Here is a 21,825-nt window from a genome sequence, read left to right as displayed (position 1 = left end):
AAAATTCAGTATAATAATTTAGATAAAACATATTTATTGGGAGGGTGATAGAGCAGATTGTACCCCTTAGAAAATCCATTATCAACCGAAGCCTATCAGCTATGTGTTAATTATATAAACATGTTTATTAATTATTGATTAGTGTTGAACGTCTACTGGCTAATATCACATAAATGATCAGGACTATGACATAGTATTGTCATATAAATATATCTTGCCTAATACTATATGGATATACTTACTAAGATTTGCATACCCCAACTATCAAAATAACAATCCGTGTGAAGAAAATATACCCTACACGTACACTTTCTTCAGGTATGACCGGACAATTTGGAATGAAATGCAATGAAATTAGTTTTGAACACGTTTTATGAATTCAGTTGTTTTAATGTATATTCTTGTTTTGCATTTATTTTATTATTCTGAACTTTGTCGTAAATTTAGGCATAAGTGTTTTACACGGATTATGTGTCATTATCTTGAACAAAGGACTTAAATTCATTTACTCTATTCATTTAATTATTTATTTTCTGTAACAGTTTAGACAATAATTTACTTATACGTGTCGGACATTAATTACTCTTCTAATCTATTGTTATTTCTATTTGGCATATGCTAATCTTCTTAATCCTTTAATTGCTTGTGCTTATATATATTGTTATTGTTTGTATGTTACTTTACAGTTGGTTTGGAGTTTGTTGTTCGATCTTGCCGGACTGCTAAAATAAAAGTTTAAGGAGCGAAATAGTCCTTCTTGATTTCCATTTAGCTGGAACGCCATTTTACCAGCCTATACAGGCATCGAGCCGATCAATGTTTTTTCCGAAGGTCATTTCCGCAAACGAAACGCAACCTTGATCTAATAATATGACTATATAAACAAAATACCTATGGTTATAACTGCAAATTTGGGAATCAGTTATATATATAAGTTGGAGTAGAACAGTTGTTGAATTATTTTACTATTAACGTGAACAGTAGTCGTACTTATTTTATATCTTTGTTGTTTTTAAGAATACTGTTTTCTTGTGGAATAAATCATTTAACTTGAAAAATGTTTTAGGATATACAATATAACTGGTTACAAACCTGGTACCTATAAACTTAGGTCACTTGTAAACCTGGCGTACACGTTAGATAATCAAATATACTCACATTTTGATATAATATAATACATTACTACATTTCTTCAACTATTAATGAAAACTATGTTACAATTATACAAACTTTTTATTAAAAACTTCGAATCACAAGGAGATATTTTTCCATTTTACAAAATACTCATACGCAAAATGTATACATAATATATCAAAAACATACTCTGAAACAACGTAGCACACTTTTATCGCATAAACAGTGGAAGTGAATTTGCATTGAAAGAAAGTAAAAAAACATACAATACGTTACACTAAAATAAAATAAATACCATTAACAGATTTTATAGAAAGACTTAGCATCATGATGGAGGAAAACAGAGTCGTTATACTTACATCCTGTGTTAAACAAAAGGTTCGAATTATCATGATTGTCGATGTATTACCTTACAACCTGGTAATTACATAAATACACCTGGATACAAATATCGCTCCAACCTGATTTTACTCACAAGCCAAAACATTATAACATATACTATTATTTCGTCACCGAAAGTATATATATATGGCTATTTTTGTTATTGACAAGACCACATGCATGAATAATTTAAATGGGGTTACGAAAAATAACGAATCTAATAAACTATATTTTTTGACAAAGGATGTCTTGGGTATTAAAAATGGAAAATGTTTTACTTTGGATGCTTACAAGTAGTAAAGATCGATAGCACAATTCTTAAAATTTGGAAAACGAGAATATGTGTCTGGTTACAATAAACATGTCCAATACCGAGTGAGATCACCGTTCAAACGAATCATCGATGATAATCATCTTCTCATTCAATGGATCAAACGTTAACTTTGTATTCTGGTAGTCTTTTCCATTTTTTGCTGCAAAGCTTGAGCTAATTCTGATTTAGTGATACTCTCTAAGGTACCACGACGACCAATCATGTCCCATATTCGCTCAATCGATGATTTATATCAAACCTTGCACCAGGAAAGGCTAAGACTACTACAAAAACTAATTACACGTTTGGACAATGCAATGAAAAGACGTTTAGCATCGTTGATTCGCGTGAACGGTGTTTTCACTCGATTTTGAACATTGTTGTGTTCATTGTTACCACTGACACATATATTCCTGTTTAAAAGAAAAAGGGTATTGCGCTATTGAACTTTTCTACTTGAATCCCCAAATTTAATCATTGACCATTTTTAGTACCCAAGACATCCTCTTGTTTGATAACAAGAGTGCACACGCTGAAATGTCTCGCCTTCTTTACTAATCATTGATATTATGTTGATAGTCCTAAATATAAAGCTTTATTACAACTGTCACATAAACTTAACATTAACCAAAGTAAACTTAACATTGACCAATGAACCATGAAAATGAGGTCAAGGTCAGATGAACCATGCTAGGCAGGCATGTACAGCTCACAATTCTTCCATACAACAAATATAGTTGACCTATTGCTTATAGTTTAAGAAAAACAGACCAAAACACAACAAGAGTGCACACGCTGAAATGTCTCGCCTTCTTTACTAATCATTGATATTATGTTGATATTCCTAAATATAAAGCTTTATTACAACTGTCACATAAACTTAACATTAACCAAATAAACTAAACATTGACCAATGAACCATGAAAATGAGGTCAAGGTCAGATGAACCATGCTAGGCAGGCATGTACAGCTAACAATTCTTCCATACAACAAATATAGTTGACCTATTGCTAATAGTTTAAGAAAAACAGACCAAAACACAAAAACTTAACACTGAGCAATGAACCTTGAAAATGAGGTCAAGGTCAAATAAAACCTGCGTGACTGACATATAGATCATAAAATATTTCCATACACCAAATATAGTTGAACTATTGCATATAGTATTAGAAAAAATTCGTAAGGGTTCCAGCGGAACCCAGTGTCTCGCCTACTTTTGGTGTTAATCACAGGCTCAACAAAAATGAGGAAAAAAATTAATAAAAATATTCCCCTCTATACTATGTTTTGATTGTAAGTAGCTTCTGTCCAAGTTTGGTAAAAATCCAGGATAATTTATGAATCTAATAAATGTTTTAAAAACTTAAACTGTAGAATGTATGTAATGTTGACTGGAAGAAAAACTAAGTCCATTTATAAGTAAAATACAGAAAAAATGGAACAAAATTTTATCAAAATTTCCTTCTAGATACTAGCTTTTGATCATAAACAAGCTTCTGTCCAAGTGTGGTACAAATCCAGGATAGTTTAAGAAAGTTGTAAAAATTTTAAAAACTTTAACCACAGAGTGAATGTAATGTTAACTGGCAGAAAAACTAAGTCCATTTATAAGTAAAATACGGAAAAATAGAATTTTTTTTTTACAAAATTTACTCCTGGATACTATCTTATGATCATAAACAAGCTTCTTTCCAAGTTTGGTATAAATCCAGGATAGTTTAAGAAAGTTATTAAAATTTCAAAAACTTTAACCACAGAGTGAATGTAATGTTTCCTTTTATTTGTGGACGCCGCCGACGACGACGACGACGACGACGGAATGTAGGATCGCTATGTCTCGCTTTTTCGACAAAAGTCGAAGGCTCGACAAAAAAGACCAAAATTCAAAATCTTAACTTTGACCACTGAACCATGAAAATGAGGTCAAGGTCAGATGACAACTGCCAGCTAGACATGTACACCTTACAATCATTCAATACACCAAATATAGTTGACCTATTGCATACAGTATAAGAAAAACAGACCAAAACACAAAAACTTAACTATAACCACTGAACTATGAAAATGAGGTCAAGGTCAGATGACACCTGCCAGTTGGACATGTACACCTTACAGTCCTTCCACTAACCGAATATACTAGACCTATTGCTTATAGTATCTGAGATATGGACTTGACCACCAAAACTTAACCTTGTTCACTGATCCATGAAATGAGGTCGAGGTCAAGTGAAAACTGTCTGACGGGCATGAGGACCTCGCAAGGTACGCACATACCAAATATAGTTATCCTATTACTTATAATAAGAGAGAATTTAACATTACAAAAAATCTTAACTTTTTTTTCAAGTAGTCACTGAACCATGAAAATGAGGTCAAGGACTTTGGACATGTGACTGACGGAAACTTCGTAACATGAGGTATGAAGCATCCAGATCTTCCACCTTCTAAAATATAAAGCTTTTAAGAAGTTAGCTAACGCCGCCGCCGCCGGATCACTAGTCGCAGGCTCGACAAAAATTGTACTTAATCAAATTCATTATTTTTATTCAACTTTTTATGTTATTTATGCCTGTGATCTTGTTAAAAAAAGAATTTCATACTTTATATACCTGTAGAGCCATACATAATAATATATGTCTTAATTTTTTGGTTTATGAGAAAAAAATCAGAGTGATGCGATACGTTTTTTAAAGGTGTATACATTGTAGTTTTTCTTTGAATGCTACAGTTCTACAATAGTATCAACAGGTAAAAACTAATTTCCATTCACGGTTATTTTTTAAATAATTAGGAAGGCATGTATCAGCAATAAGCAAATAACTATCGAAATTCCGCAAAATAAGCAGTAACAAATTAGAATTTTCGGGAACTTAGCTTTATAAAGTGACTTAAAATTGTGAGCAGAGGATATTCAAATGAAATAAATGGAATGCTTATTCTTTACTCTAGTGATATAAATGACTAAGACCTAAGAATATCTTAAACATTTTCTCATAAGAATTCAAAAGAAACCCGGAGAGATGTGTTCAAATATTTGAATCAAATCTGATAGGTGTTGTCTCCGCGACACCTTCTTAACTGAAAAAGATTAACAAGTTATCCAACCCCGACGTGGGAGGAAAATGCATTTTAAATACTTTTCCTCTAATCAAAGAGGAATCGCCATCTTGTTTACAAACAACGTTGAAGTTGGAGAGGTTTAGCTACAGAAGATATAAAAACCAGGTCTAACCCACCATTTGCTTCGTAAAATACGCTTATGACAGTTGCTTTACGTTCGTTCTGTTGGTTGATTTAGTGGAGCGTTTAATTTTGTCAGGTTTAATGGACTTCCCCCTTTCCGACCTTTAATTTCGGTATTTTTGTTAATACGTTTTTCTTTTATATATAAAATAAAGAATTATTAAATTATTAAAGTGTAGACATTGCGATTGAAGAAAAAGAATATAAACTTGTTAATTTATATGGACCAAATAATGGTTACCAAACATTTTATAATAATGTCAATGAAATAATAGAAAACATGTTAACTATCAACAAGTTATTTTGATTGGAGATTTTAACTTAGTCCAAAATCAAGCATGATATACTTGTAACTATCAACAAAGGTCTTTGAACTTATTGTAACTTATGATCTCATTGATTCCTTCGAGAATTTAACCTGATAAAAAAACAGTACACGTGGAGAAGAAATAATGCGCTGAAAAAACAAGCCTTGTTTTTGCAATGGTATCTCAGAGTTTCTTTCAAAAATATGCATATTAAAAGAAGAAATTCAGAAAAGGTATAGATCTGATCATTGTAGTCTATTGTATGATTTAGAATATTCAATCAAGAAAATAAAGGACCAATACGCATCTTTAGTATATAATAGAGACTCCCCAGATCAATTTGATTGCTCAATTTTACAATTGTTAAAAATGAACAACTGTTCTTAGAAAATTTGTTGACAGCAATCAGAGGTAAAATAATCTCGTTTGCATCTAATAAAAAGAAAGGAAAAATAAATTGGAACAATGCCCTCATAAATGAGATGGAATTATACAAACCACAAAGGCTTTTGAAATACTTGTTCAAAAGAAATCAGAATAACAAATTTTAAGACAAGAAAAAAAAATGCAAGGTTATTACGTCTTTCAAAAATGCAGTGGGTAGAAGGACAAAAATCCCAAAAATACTTCCTTAATTTAGAAACTAAGAAGTTTGTTTATAAAACTATTCAAAGACGAGTTATGATGAATGACTATAATCAATCATTATATAATATTAACAGAATCCTCAAAACTACTACAACGATTTGTATTTAAAAAAGAAACTAAAGAACAAATTGATCTTAATAACAAAGTTCCATATTTGGAAGTTCCAAAATCCGTGATACCTTTTGAAAATATTTATTCTGAATTAACAGCAGCCATTAAAAGAATGAAAAAATAACAAAAGTACGGGACCAGATGGATACACAAGTGAGTTTTTACCCCGACCTATGAGTAAATAAAACTAATATCGTAAGACAAAGTACTGCATATCACATCTCGAAAATAAGAAAATGCAATTTTTTAAACGAATAGTCAGAAATGTATGTGTAGAAAATTGTAGCTACAGAAGTAAATGCATTAAGTAAAAGATATGTATATACTAGTAAATGGAATGTAAAATCATGCAATCATAAACCATTAACTCACTGTGCATTGTCATACATCGGATATAGCTATCACAAATAAAAAATGTAAAATTTCAGACTCTGGAGCTATCTTGGTAATATTTTCAAATCGCGCATCATTTACAACGTCCAGCACAATGGACATAATACCTGATGTGACATTATTTTCATTTTCGGATTTGATCAATGAAATTACCCATAGTACTTTATAAAAGATTCTCATAAAGCGAATTCCATAGAAAGGACCCATTAACAACATACAGTACAACACAGCAATATACAGTACACTAAAGTAATACTATCCTCCTGACATATAACTATTGTAATGAACAGTCTATACAAATGCTTACAATATTGCCATTTTTCAAATACCTAGATAAAATAATCAAATTAAATCACAGATTATCACATTGTTCACCAGTTTATAAAAATAAAAAAAATATGTATGAATATAAAATAAACGAATTTCCTTTTTTATATAAGAGATTCTGTCTATCATTATAATATCTTATCTCTTGTATTGTACTAAAGCTTTGTAGAATTGTCTTTGTAAGGCAAGAAACTTGGGATCATTTCCAATTCCGTATACAGAAAGATCATTTGTCAGATATGCCATTCCAATGTTCTCTTTAACATCTGAAAATCCCATCTGTCCGCCATAACCAGGATGACCATAGCAAGTTTCTCCCTACAAAACAAAGATCAATACCTTAGAAAGGGGAGAAATTAATATGTACAGCCATTACCGAAAAATAATGGCTTTAACGTTACGGGTATATAAGTACATTCTTATTTCTGTACATATATCGCTCTCCAATCATGCTAATTAATCATGACTTAGTTGTATACACTTTTTCTGGTTTTGCGTTTAAAATAATAAATTTTCTAATTACATCACTAAATATTTAACAATGATTCACAGTCTAATAATCTTTAAACGGCAATAGAATGAATGCGCGTTTATTATCCTGAGTTCCTGATTATGGTTGTTTTAATCAGCCTGCTCATTCAATCCTTTCTATTCAAGTTCGCATCATCGAAAAATAAACCACAGGACTAACAACACTCATCTTGCAACACCTCTCCGTAGACACAAAAGGAAGACTACTGAATTCGAAAATTGGGAATTGCGACACCATATGAATGCAATGACAAAATCGATGGTATAGGTATTCTGTCTAGCCCTTCCTGTAGCACGGTGAATGTGGTGAACATTTTTAACTCTACTCCTCGACGTAGACACAGTCATGGTAATCATTATTATACACCACCTACTCTCCATGATGTCTCTATTAATGACCTTCTGCCATTTATACAAAAGCCGTTGAGTATTCATCACATTCACAAGAAGCTTTGTTCACTTCCCCTTTCAAAACTTCATTCTCTATACAACTTGTGTTTGGAAATCACTGTTACAATACCCCATTCAAACCAATACAAACTTACAGCTATCATCTCGAACAGTGCCAGTCACAGACTTTTCAAACCAGTTCGCATTGGAAAAGATAAAAAGGAGAGAAGATCGTTTCTAAAATTTTCCTTTGTCAACAAAGATCTCAACGCCATCAAATTAGGCAATATCAGGTCACTTGAAAATACCTCCCTATTTTAAAGATCAGTCTGTACCTATCATTTCTTTTACCTAAAGCAAACCAATTGCACCTTGAATTTTCAATTACAAACACGTGTTGCAGGATCGCAATATTGACGACAATATATATATTCCGACTGGAGCCCTAAACATTGTCAATAACACTTCTCTGCGAAATGTGTTATCCAAAGTCCCGTGAGTCTTAACGCATCAATTGGAAACACAACTTCAAAATACTTATGGGTTCAGTCCAGGATTATGCCAGGCAATTGGTAAAACGCGAAAATGAAGATACTCTCTACGAAAGGATTAAGGCTGTGAGGTCGTTGATACAAATCAGAATTAAAAAAAATGAATGGGTCTATGAATATACATGCTACATCAATATGTAAAGGCCTAAATGTTGTAAAGCACTTGTCATACCTCCAAGACAAATATGTTGTCCCCGCAGATAAAGCCCAAAACAACATTTTTGTGTGTAAATCACATTACATAAACTGCTTGATAAATGAAATTGGAATTGACAATTCACTTGCAAACTAAACATATACCCCACAACACTTACCAAAGAGGAAATCCTGGATAATCATAGGTTATTTATCCTTTGGATTTTAACCAAAGATGCAAATCTGGAACTTCCTTCACTGTATTGGATACCTACATTACATAAGGCCGGGTTTTCCAAGTGCTCCACGAAACATCGTTCTTAATTATTAACATCAATATTATCAGCAATCAAAGCCCTGCTTCAAAGTTATTGTGGAACTACCTACTCTAGAGGCGGCGTGAATCAGATGTGGATACTAAAAAATTTCCAAAGATGTGTTAGAATCTAAGATTCTTTCATCTTGCAATAGTATTAAAACATTTGACTTTTTTATGCTTTACACAAGTATTCCCCATTCCAAACTAAAAGACAAATTGAAAGAGTTGATCCTGCTTTGTTTCATGAAAATGAATGGCCAACGTAGATACAAGTATCTTGTTTTAGGGGATAAATCGTTCTTTGTAAAAAATCACTCTAAATTAAACAAAAAATTCTCTGAATCTGACATTATCAAGTTGATTGATTTCTTGATTGACAACATATTTGTAACGTTTGCAAGACGTGTTTTTTCAACAAACAATCGGCATTCCCGTGGGAACAACTGTGCTCCTCTTCTTGCCGACTTGTTCTTTTTATTCATATGAGGCTGTGAAAAGAAGCTAGAATTATCCTTTAACTTAACTTTCCGCTACATAGATGATGTCCTCTCACTAAATAATTCAAGTTTGTTGACTATGTTGAACGCATCTATCCCATCGAACTTGAAATAAAGGATACAACAGATACAGTTTAGTCTGCCTCATATCTTGACTTACATCTACAAATTGACGATGAGGGTCGGTTGAGAACAAAACTTTACGACACAAGAGATGATTTCAGCTTTCCAATTGTGAACTTTCAATTTCTATGTAGCAACATTCCGGCAGCGCCTGCATATGGAGTATATATCTCCCAGCTGATACGATATTCCAGGGCTTACGTTTCCTCTCATGATTTCCTTGATAGAGGTTTGCTGCTCGCAAGGAAGCTATTAAACGAAGAAATCCAACTGGTAAATTTGAAATCATCCCTTCCAAAATTTTACTGACGCCATCACGAGTTGGTTGACCGTAATGGAATATCTGTTTCACAGATGACGACGGATATGTTCCAATCGTCGTAACCACAATCCCGTCCTTTTTTCCCTGAATGTGACCTACCGAATTAGACTTATCACTGGGTTTGTACTTACATGAGAAACACGACGGGTGCCACATGTGGAGCAGGATCTGCTTACCCTTATGGAACACATGATACCAACCCCGGTTTTTGGTGGGGTTCGTGTTGCTCAAATTTTAGTTTTCTATGTTGTATTTTGTAAACTGTTGTTTGTCTTTTGGTTTTTTTTCTTTTTTTGCCATGTCGTTGTCAATTAATTTTTGACTTATGAGTTTGAATGTCCCTTGGGTATCTATCGCCCCTTTTTTTCTTTCAGAAGCTCATGTCATGCTCACTGGAGACATATATACCTAATCTTCAAGTTCCAAACGACCGAGGTAATTTTGTTTTAGCAAATTAAAAAATACATTTTGAATATTTAACAACTAGAGATGTAAACCCTTTCGGCGAGTATAATGGATGTACGCCGATTAGAGATAACTATATTTGCGATGGATCTTTTAACGTTCTTTATTTCAAGTTAAAAATATATTTTATACCCATAAATATTCATTTATAGTTTCTAAATAAAAGCCTAAGAAAAAAAGACTCCCCTAACAAACACCAGTTTAAATGTTTTACTATTGAAATTGAAATTTCCCTGGTTAATGGCAAGGCAAAATAATTTTATAGGATATAAACCAACTAAGCTATATAAACTCGAATTATAGATTTACAGAAACTGATATAAAACCCGTGATATACCTGTACAGACGATCAAATAAATAAGTAACATAAAGACCGATGGCATTGCACTGAAAACCTACAAATTTTAAAACAATTTGTAATTGGTAATAATGACTAGCTAACAACTTTTATTGTGATTATCTAAATGTTTACATTTTAAAATTTGATATTTTCCATCCGTAAATTTAACTATTTTGAAAAAGAAGTATAATAAAAATACCGAAATCCAAGGCAGATTCAAAAAAGTGTTATCCATAAAAACTGACAAAATCAAATGCTATCAATCAACGGAACCAGTGAAAAACAACTGCCATGTTCCTGACTTGGTACAGGCATTTTCCGAAACTAGAGGCTTTCAAGAGCCTGTATCGCTCACATGATTCTACTTTGGTTTTGGAAATCATGTAAAAATAGATTAAAATCATAACAGATATCCTAATAATGAGTAAATTTGGTTTAATATTGGCCCTGTAATTTAATAAAAAAATCCTGGTGGCCATCTTGAACAGTAAATAAGCAACAAAGTAGCAACACTTCATCAGCACCTCATAAGAAACATTCATGCCATGTTTGGTTTCATTCCATTCAGTGCACCTCTAGAAGAAGCATTTGTATGTATTTCCCATAGGGTCTTATGTTAAAGGAAGTCCCCCCGCAGGCGGCCATCGTGGATGAAGGATCAGCTTCAAAGTAACAAGACTTAGTCAGCACCTCATAAGGAACATCCATGCCATGTTTGGTTTCATTCCATTCAGTGGTTCTCTAGAAGAAGTTCAAAATGTAAAAAATTAACGACGACGACGACGACGGACGCAAAGTGATGAGAAAAGCTCAATTGGCCCTTCGGGCCAGGTGAGTTAAAAAGGCAGCTCATATGACATTCGTACAGTATAGGTTGATTTGAAAATCGGAATTTGCCCCTGGTAAATACTTTTATTCTAGTAAAAAGCTTTTCAACAAAAACACAATATAGATGGTATTATTGTAATGGGATAGATTGCATCTAAGATATATATATATACTGAATACTTTTACCTACTGTAAATCACTGAATATTAAACAAGACGTATTTTCGAAGATCAACAATGACATTATTTTCGTAAAATTACGGAACAGATCGGAGACAACAACCATGCTCTTATCACAGTTTCTCATCACTGAAGGCAAACGTTACAAAATCGAATATAAACTAAGTCCGTCGGAAAAGACACAAGGCTTAAAGGTACGAAAAGTTATTTGTTTTATTGCATGGCAAGTTTGACGTAAAATGTTGACTCAAGCATCTTATTGGCTCATTTGTGTTGTATAGAACTGAGACAATCATTTCGGGGTATCACTTAATTAAGTCTTGGCCAACTGAATGAAATAATGATAAAACCAATACACTAAATATTCCTCGGTATGACAGCGTTGCTAAATGAGCTATGTTGCCTTATTTTAAACGTCTCTAATTACTTACCTCAGTATTGTTATATTCCGTTAAACCTCGTCCTAACACCTCATATTCACCAAGGTCTAAAGTGTAACCAGAGATAATCGGGGTAAACAGTCTACGTATTGTTTCCAATGACATTAGAGTTTTGCCCCCGTCTTTCCCACCATTTGCCAGGATTCCATATAATTTAGCCAAAGATCTTGCGTTGCCATGACCGTTAAAAGACGAAAGTGGTATGCACCTTCTCGCAGGATCATTAGTTATCTATAATTATCACAAGAGTTTACACACTTAATTTTAAACAGCAATGACCTCTTCAACTTATATCGCCTTACTGGAAATATGTGCCCTTAGTCATATACAAGAAATGATTACACATACAAAATAATTTTATATCTCATGCATAATTTCCATAAAATTTGACTTAAATGATCACTGTACATGAGGTAAACGCCATAAATGTGGTACATATCAGAAGTTATATCTACCATATTTATTTTTTTATTATAGATGAAGGCGTTATATGAGTTGCAGTAAATAAATATACAGTCAGTGTATTCAAAGGACCATTTAGAAAAATGAGAAAAAATCTGTTTTATAAAATTGCGTGAAAGAAGTATATAATTTGCATATGCTTTATTACAAAAGTTAATTACAAGTTCCATATTTGTATAAGTTAAAAGTACAGAAAGTGTACTTCTAGAACACTAGAAATCGAGATTAAACGATTTTTGTGTAGTTAAAGTAGCCAATACACAGTAGGAACCTTCAAATGTACATTAATTCTTAAGTTGAGCTGTGGCAGTGACATGATTATTTACTACTGTGGATTCATTAATATACGTGGGGTACCAAGTTTCTTGGATTTCGTAGGTACAGTTAAACTACGAATTTAAATGGTTAACCAACTACGAATTTTCTTTATGCTTGTATCTTCAGGCATGGTTACCTTGATATTCAAAAGTTGTCTGTTGATTATCTACTACATGTGTTATTGTAACTGTCAGTTGAAATAGCCAATATACTTACTGGGCCTTTCAAAACTCGTGTCCCTTTAGTAGCAATGCTATCTGGATACCTCAAGAATATCCATAGTCTTTTCCACAGTGATGGTGTAAATATTAACTTTGTAACGTATTTAGTAACACTAACTAAATCAAATCTCGCAGTACGGTAAACTTCGCATTTGGGTAGACCAATATATAAATCTAAATCTGTCAACACACAAAATGATCATTAATGAAATATTCTGGTTTGTACTTAAAATTAGTGCTGAAGAAAATGCAATTACCATCGTATTTCAAAATTATATCAGTAATTAAGAAGACAAGCATAAAACATGGATAACATATATGTTTTATGATTTTCATGCATGCATAGGAGGAGACTCTTACGCATCCGTTCTCACTCCTTTTGGAGTTCATGCGGTTCCCTCGATTTGCCTCTACCTAACCGATTTACGAGATTTGAACATCAGTAAACTACTGTCGCCTTAATTTCTAGTTTTGTTGTATTTAATTTTAAGGCAAAATACAAGTAAATGTTCACACCAATAACATTTCATTTTTAAACAAAATTCTGTGGATGTAATTCCGAGTAGTCAAAATTTAAAGTGAAAAATCCAGCCTCTTTTTACATGCATTCTATACAATTATAGATCTATTTTATAAATGTGTAATTGATAGTATCTTTGTTAGTATAAATGTTGCCTTTATCATTTTTTCGCTAATCCGATGCTGTACAAGAAGAAGTTAATGCATATAAAGTTTCATAAAAATCCGATATACCGCCCAACGAATAATTTATTAAATCCAATTAAAGGGTCCGTTTCCGAGCATATACATATACATATGGTATTAATTGTACAGTAACAATATAAAAAATAGGAAATGAGATTGAAGAAAATGTTGATGTTAAACTGAATTCAAAGTGCAATTTCAATAGAAAATCATACTTCATAACTTTTTTTTAAAGTTTTGATTAAAGTATATCAAACTGCAATACCATATTTGGAATGTTCAAACGTTAATATATTTTTGAAGTGCTCAAAAAGCAGCAATCTATTAAACAATCTGGGAGTTAGGTACAATGTTTTGAGTATCTAACATGAAAACATTTTGGAACATGATGTTTCTATTCTAGATGTATTCCTTTCGATGTGAGTGTTGTTGGGTTGCAATCTCATTGGCAAATACCCACGTCTCTTTTATTACTATTATTTGGAAAAACCCACATTTAAAATATCTTTTCTACAGAGTTGAGCTATTTTTTCTTTAAAAACTCCACTGTTCAATAAAATATAAACGTTACAAAAATATTTACTTAATGGTTCAGCTATTTCTTCTATAAGCAACCTGTCTACTCTTCTCTTCTGTGGATCAGCCAGTTGTAATAGTTGATCAATATAAAATCCAAAAGTTATACCATGATAAGCAAACCCTGTGCCTGTTGGTAATTACATCCAATTGTTACTTATGTTGTTACAAATTTTCAAATTAATTGTTGTTTGGCATTCTCAGTTATATCAATATTGTCATTCATATTATATTCGACCATTTTCAATAACAAGAATATATTTTCCTTGAAGGTAAGTGAAAAAAAAATCGTGATGAAAACATGTTCTATCCCTTCACTTTTAAATGAAGGAAAGTCCTAACAAACTAGAATGTGTCCATAGTACAAGGATGCCCCACACGCACTATCATTTTCTATGTACGGTGGACCGTGAAATTGGGGTCAAAACTCTAATTTGGCATTAAAATTAGAAAGATCATATCATAGGGAACATGTGTACTAAGTTTCAAGTTGATTGGACTTCAACTTCATCAAAAAGCGGGACAGACGGACGAACGGACGGACAAACGAACGAACGGACGCACAGACCGCAAAACATAATGCCCCTCTACTATCCTAGGTGGGGCATAAAAAGAGGAAATGAGATTGAAGAAAATGTTGATGTTAACCTGATTTCAAAGTGCAATTACAATAGAAAATTATAAACTTGCATCTAGATATTACATGTTTTCATAGAAGATATAATTTTATTTTTGTCAACTCTTACCTGGTGGCCATTTCGGACGTTCATTTCCTAGAGTTTTTCTTAACTTTTCTGGGTCCGATTCCACATCGTTTAAAGTTAATTTTTTATCCATATAAGAAAGTCCAGCCTACAAACATTTAAATACAATATTCACATTTTTCAATCAAACATGATAAGTAAATAGAGGAACACATCTCTAAAAAAAAAACTAAAGTGTAAACGACAAAAATATTTCGATATAACATTAAAGTTATTGCAGAAAATGTATTAACTTCTATGTGATTATTCAACATCCTTGATCTGAGGCCCTGCCACTGTTGTCTCGTGACCTTTAAATTAAGTAAGTTTGGTTCAATAGCCTCCGTGAAAGCAACACTCAAAAAAATAGTGATAGGAAACACTTGGTTTGGGAAATCTTGCCAACTTGGAGAAATTTATACTCCCTATTCACGTCTCGCTTGAATGTTGCTGCATACATATACGGAAAATTCACCATGATTATATCAAAGTAATCTCTTTTTTTCATCGTTAAGTTCTTAACCGACCCTCTCTGTAGTTTTCTCTAGGAATTCAAGATATAAAACATAACGAACTATTTATATCTGGGGTATCATTTATTCCCAGTGTTTGAATCTACAACGCTGATTGGATCCCCTGTACAATGTTGATCTATATCTGGGGTATTATTAATTGCCAGTGTTTGAATCTATAATGTTGATTGGATCCTCTGAACAATGTTGATCTATATCTGGGGTATCATTTATTCCCAGTGTTTGAATCAGAAATGGGGGATTCGGTGGTCTAGTGGTCTAAGTAGTCGAACTACTGTATCACTAGCCTGTCAATACTGAGTTTGTAAGTTCGAAGGTGCGCTCGACTCCAATCTTAATTGACTAGGACTTTTATTTTTCTTAACCGAAGGTCGGTGGTTCTCTCCGGACAGTCCGGCTTCCTCCACCAACAAAAACTGACACCCTGCCACGAAATAGCACAATGGTGCTGAAAGTGGAGTAAAACAAGAATCAATAAATCAATCTACAATGTTGATTAGATTTTCTGTACACTTTTATGAGTAACATGAAAAAAGTCCTCTTAACTCCTACATATACGAATATAGAACAGGTAGGCGAGAAGACGAGCACAGTTGATTCCCGTAGGAATGTTGACTATTTGATAATAAACAAGTCCATTTAACATACGAGTAACCAATATGCTGTAAGTAAAAAAATCAAAAATCTTAACCTTTTATTAAAATCAGAGTTTTTATTTGTTTGGGTTTTTTTACAAAAGATTTGTCTCTTCCTAAAACTAGGGTTTATATCTATGTTGGCCATTTTTTTCTATGAAACAAAGATGGGCGATTTATTTCAATACGTCTTTAAGTTTTTATTGAGGAAAACGTTTAAACGGTAGATAAGTCCAATGTTTTAATACCAGTGCAAAGGGAATTTGAGTGTTTGTTCTCGAACCTCACATCTCACTCAGACAGTGAACGTATTGTCCACTTAAACAATATCTACAGGTCTATCCTTAGGAATTTTCTTATCGCCTACTTGTGTTTCCATATTCGTAAATGTATAGGCAGATTTCACATGGCTTCTCAAGAAGAATGAAAAGCTTTTCTCTTTATCCTGAACTTTACGTCCTAAAAATTCATTTTTACAGGAACTCTGAAATTCGGTTTTTGTTGCTGACAGAATAGATTTTAGCAGAAGAGAGGTATGTAAATGAGCATTTGATAGACATAGGGCAACATTTTCTGTAAGGACATTTTAGTACTCTAAATATCCAGTGGGTGATGATTCAGTCATTCCCCTTGGTTGACCTTCCAAAGGAACTTCAAACAGACCTATGGTTGTCAAGATATTGTTTTTGAGGACAACATATTTTTCATGGGGTATGTAGGGATCTAACAATAATTTGGTCTTTGAGGATAGATGTAGAATGAGTGTGAATAGTTTTTTAGTTCTAATTTGTATCAATGAACTCACAGATTTTACCCATTTACTTCTTTCTTCACATTTTGATCATAGACAGAATACATTAGAATTTCAAAATAATGTTTCAATGTTATGGATTTAGGCTCGTGGCTAAATGATTTCGTTTACAATTGCAAGTTCATATACTTCAAATAATGTGGCCATTCAATTTTTATGTGAATTGTGATCTTGTGCAGGAGTAAGCATGACCTAGGTGAGTGACACAGGCTCTTTAGAGCCTCTAGTTGTGTTTTGTTTTTGCTAAAAATCTCATTTGCAATGGTATGTGTTAGTCATTAGAATAATCTTTAAAATAAGATGGAATTTAAGTCATGACTAATTTAAAATGGCCCGTATTGCCTAAATCAATGTCATCTAGACCGTTGTGACAAAAGAAAGATGAATTGAACTTGTTTGTTTGTTTGTCAACTTTCTTTTGGTCAGAGATAGATAAGAAATGCTCTCATAGATTGTAGTCTAAATAATTGTGAAGTCTTGGAAGGCTATTTTAATATTTGCTTTGAAGCCTTCCTACGATCAATGAAGGATCTATAATAATTTAAATCGAAAATGTTATCAGCAGACCGCATGATTATCTGGAATACCATAAATTACAGAACAGAGAAATGTAGAGGAAATAATTCTTACCTGATGACTTAACAACATTTCTACTGTAACATTGTGTTTCCCATTAGACTCAAACCCAGGCCAGTAATGTGATACTAGTTCTTTGTAATCTAAATGTCCTCTGAAAACGAAAAATTCTACATAAATTCAATTTAAAGATTTTCATGTTCTTTGCGCAAGTTTATAAATATTATACTGTCAGAGAAAATGACTACTAACTAATATGTTCTTCCTTACAGTAAAACGTTAATAAATATACAACACAATTTTATAATTCTTTTTTCAAATTGAAAGATTTCGGGGATGCGATTTTTAGTATAATTTGATAATTGCCTCTTCATTTATCTCTTTTTATGATCAGGATTTCTGTCCGCCTTCTTTTTCCGTTGAACATGCCTATGCTATTTACCTATGAATTTGAGAAATTGTGAACTGTAATGCTTGGTGAATTTCAAAGCTTACTTGTCTACAAGTTTGGCCGCTAGTATGGCTGCTACTCCTTTTGTAGTGGAAAACAGCGTGGCTAGAGTATCGTTCTTCCATCTCTGATGAGAATCTCTGTCGGCATAGCCTCCCCACAAATCTATCACCAACTCCCCTTTAAAATACACGGCGAAGTTGCCTCCTTTCTCTTTCTGATTTTCAACTTGTTTCCTGAAGTTTAAAATTAATTAAAATAAAAATACTTAGTTCTGTTCCATATAGAAAGAAAACTTAAACTTTTACATGTTGGTGATGCTTTTGTCCGATTTCAGTTGATCAGATAAATAATCTCTCTGCAACGTCTTTGTGCAGTGATTTTAATTACAATACAGAACGTTTTCATCGAACAAAGAGAGCCGAACTGTAGAATACGATCAGAATTGATATCTATACATAAAGTTTTCGACTTTAAAAGGGTCAAGGTAAGTTTGTAGTTACATTTTCCTGAAGATATATTGCCTCAGTTTTTGTTTGTTTTCGTGATTTGTTTCTTCTCAATCGATTTATGAGATTTGTACATCGGTAAACTACTGTCGCTTTAATTTATAAATATACCGGGTAAATAGAAAAGAAATTTGATGTTATCAACAATTTGACAGTAAACATAAAAACTACATAATAGTTAATCACAAAAGATACTTTTAGGTCTCTAATTATAAATGATATTTTTTTTCTCTGGATTATCTGTTACATATGAATTACGCAATAAAACGGAAATGCTTAAAACACTAGTATATCATTGTTAAACAAAATTCTGTGGACGGAGTTTCGAGAAATTCATTGTGAAATTGATATCTTTCGCCGTCTTCTACATACATTCTATACGTTCATAGATATATATTTTAAATTGATAGTATCTCTGAAAGTATAAGTGATCCAGATATCATTGTTTCGATATTCAGATGCAGTTCAGCGACCATCTAGTTGCCACTTTACATCATGATGTGTAACAACACAAGGAAAGACATTACTTGACTAAAGAAAGCTATATTTTGATATAGCCTAGTTGCCTGGTCGAGTTGTCCATAGTGTTACCCCCCCCCCCCCCCCCCACATGTCACAGAAGCAGGGGTCGAATCCCGCTGAGGAAAGAAAAAAAATTTGCTAACGAAAAATTGCAGATCTAACATTGTTAGGCTAAATTTGAGACGAAGTATACATAAATTATGGTAGGGGCCGTCTTAAACTTGCAGTGAGGTGAGAGTTTTTTTTTGCTCTGTGTCGAGGTCTCACTGTGACTTTGAGATGAAGAACAGCAATAAAAGCGCTGTTCCTTTGCTTTTTGTATGTTTTTTGTTGTGCATTTACTGCTTTTGTGTCATGGATGGATACCCCATATCCTTTGTTTTTCTACTGTATAACCAAGGGTTATCCGATGGAGACTGAACGTCTGTCGTAAAGTTGTCTCATGTTTAGACATATATATACTGGGGAGTCCTGCACCTTTCTGTATACATGTAACTTATATACGAACAATTTAATCGTAAATTTTCAGTAAAATGTTTAGCTGAATAGTAATATATAGTGAAAAACTTAATGTTGATGTATGGATCATGAAATAACCGGAAAATGAGTTAAGGTCAGATGAACCCTGTCACAATATCAGTAATAAATCAATGGTATTTGGATTTTATGGGACCTTACATGGCAGCTCATGGGACGCATTGGAGGTAGTTTCCGGAGCGCACAGGGTAGAGTGAATGAACCTCGGGAACTGCCATAAAAACGTTTAAAAAAACGCCAAGCTTATACACCTTTAATATGCCAGCTCTGTTTGGGACCCCTACCAGCAACAACAAATTCAGCTACTAGTAAACAGGAGATAACGTTTAAAGGGGTCATAGCTATGGGACGAACATGATTCAACAAATAGATTTAGGGACCACTAGAACACAGGAGAGCAGGGAACAAAGTACAATTCTCCAAAATTGAAATCATGAATGTTCTGTAAGTTCTTGTTCACCACAATGGGACATTCTCCACTTCCATCTCCACGTCAGTGGTTAAACAGCAGACAGGTGAGACATTCTCCACTTCCATCTCCACGTCAGTGGTTAAACAGCAGACAGATACTCGCAAAACTTGACTGTTTTAAATACACATTTGTACCAGCCACCATATTGCAATTGGAACACCATACATCAAGATATCTAAGCTTCACTTTTGACCCACCATTCAAGCTGTCAACGTCATGTTGACACTTCTCCGACACTGCAAAACTACATGTATACATTTTACATTTTAATTGTATATATGCTGACTTTATTTTAATTGTATATACAAACTTTTTTAAATTGTACACAGGATAGTATTGAAATAGTGTGGATCAAGGATTTTTGAAGGGGGCGTAATTCATAAAAAAAAATTGACGATTTTATGCAAAAAAGGGATATTTTTTCCAATCAAAGCCGGGGGCGTACAACCTCTACGCCCCAGCTTTGAATCCGCCACTGCTACACACTTCGTATCTAATAGCTATGAGTATTTACACTTAAACTGAGTTTACTACTTGGTCGTAATGAAGACAGATAGAAAATTGTTAAAGGGAAGCAATGTACATTTGTAAATCACAGTAACGGAGTAGTAAAAGCCGGCTTACCTAAATAATTCTGCAACAGATCTAAACTCTGGAAGAAAGAACCCCTCTACGACCGGCGGAAGATCCTCTTCAAAAACGTTCTTAAAATAGTTTAAAATAAATGCCAAAATAACAATAAAAACTGTATTTCTTGTCGTGAACATATTCACTTTGACAACTGTAAAGTGTCAGTATGTAGGACGGAATTATATTTAGCCACCAAAGACGGAATAGAGATTATACCGATTCCGACAATTTAAATAAAAGCATACGGTTCTTACATTATCGAATGCATCGGACAACTACAAATGGTCATGTTCTTTGTAGAATATTATGCTGCATCTGATGCTCCGATACATACAACTAAGAGCTTTTTCTTATTCTTCTTCGTCTACCTTTCTTTCTTTTCTTCTTCTCATCATCATAATTTTATATAAATTTTGATTAATCATTTGAATAAGTACAATACTTTTTAACTCCTATTTTTAAATTATATGTTAAAATGATACTTTCGAGAAGACAAAAAAACTAATAACAGAAATAAAATACAAATATGAAACAGTTTCATACTTTCGATTTAAATTGTTTTAAAAAGTTAAATAGAAAAATCATTGCTTTTTAACACAAAATATGGGTTTTCAAAGAAACTACCCTTCAAAAAATTACGACCACCAAAAAAGCGTTATGCAATTTTTGGTCGTATCAACAAATTAGAGCCGACATATAAAAGCTGTGATGCCACAGGCACTTGTCTCTGAAAAAAAATCCTATATACCTTAATATAACACATGTTATATTAAGACAGGAACATATATATTGATATATGTTAGATATACTGTTCCCAGATTAAGGTATATAGGGAAAAATATTTCAGAGACAAGTGCCTGTGTGTGATGCATATCTAGAATGGAAACCCAATTATTTTCCACATTACTTCAATGATAAAATTGCAGGGCAGATCCCCCCCCCCCCAATATTTTCCCTGACTGACAAATTCATATTACTTTCTCATAATAGCAGCCTCTTTCATGGTTTCTTGGAGGGTCATGACCGACATTTAAGAAAGCAATACCGTTTGAGTATTAATAGGATCATTTTATTCACTTCGTGATTAATATTTGGACCATTTACTCGCGGACAATCATCCACCCTATACATTTCAGAATCACATAA

General features: G+C 33.1%; 1 protein-coding gene and 1 long non-coding RNA gene across 2 annotated transcripts in view; both read right to left on the bottom strand.

The window, feature by feature from the left end:
- Positions 1-1,214: 1,214 nt before the first annotated feature.
- The window catches only part of LOC127728679 (uncharacterized), a 185,259-nt gene continuing 164,648 nt past the window's right edge, over positions 1,215-21,825 (bottom strand). The window contains exon 2 of the long non-coding RNA XR_007994311.1: positions 1,215-2,894. This is a non-coding gene — a long non-coding RNA (uncharacterized LOC127728679). The remainder of the gene's footprint in view (positions 2,895-21,825) is intronic.
- LOC127728656 (beta-lactamase domain-containing protein 2-like) lies at positions 6,767-20,940 on the bottom strand. Its single transcript, XM_052236257.1, has 8 exons — positions 20,674-20,940; positions 18,054-18,245; positions 17,613-17,712; positions 15,007-15,112; positions 14,268-14,390; positions 12,975-13,159; positions 11,970-12,209; positions 6,767-7,176 (listed from the first exon to the last, which is right to left on the bottom strand). Exons 1-8 carry the CDS (start codon positions 20,814-20,816, stop codon positions 6,997-6,999), a joined length of 1,269 nt encoding a protein of 422 aa, XP_052092217.1. The 5' UTR covers positions 20,817-20,940; the 3' UTR covers positions 6,767-6,996.

The sequence above is a fragment of the Mytilus californianus genome, unplaced genomic scaffold, assembly GCF_021869535.1.
Source record: "Mytilus californianus isolate M0D057914Y unplaced genomic scaffold, xbMytCali1.0.p SCAF_2, whole genome shotgun sequence".
NCBI classification, from domain to species: domain Eukaryota; kingdom Metazoa; phylum Mollusca; class Bivalvia; order Mytilida; family Mytilidae; genus Mytilus; species Mytilus californianus.
The sequence above is the reverse complement of the archived record's forward strand: the minus strand, read 5'-3'. Positions and strand labels throughout refer to the sequence as shown.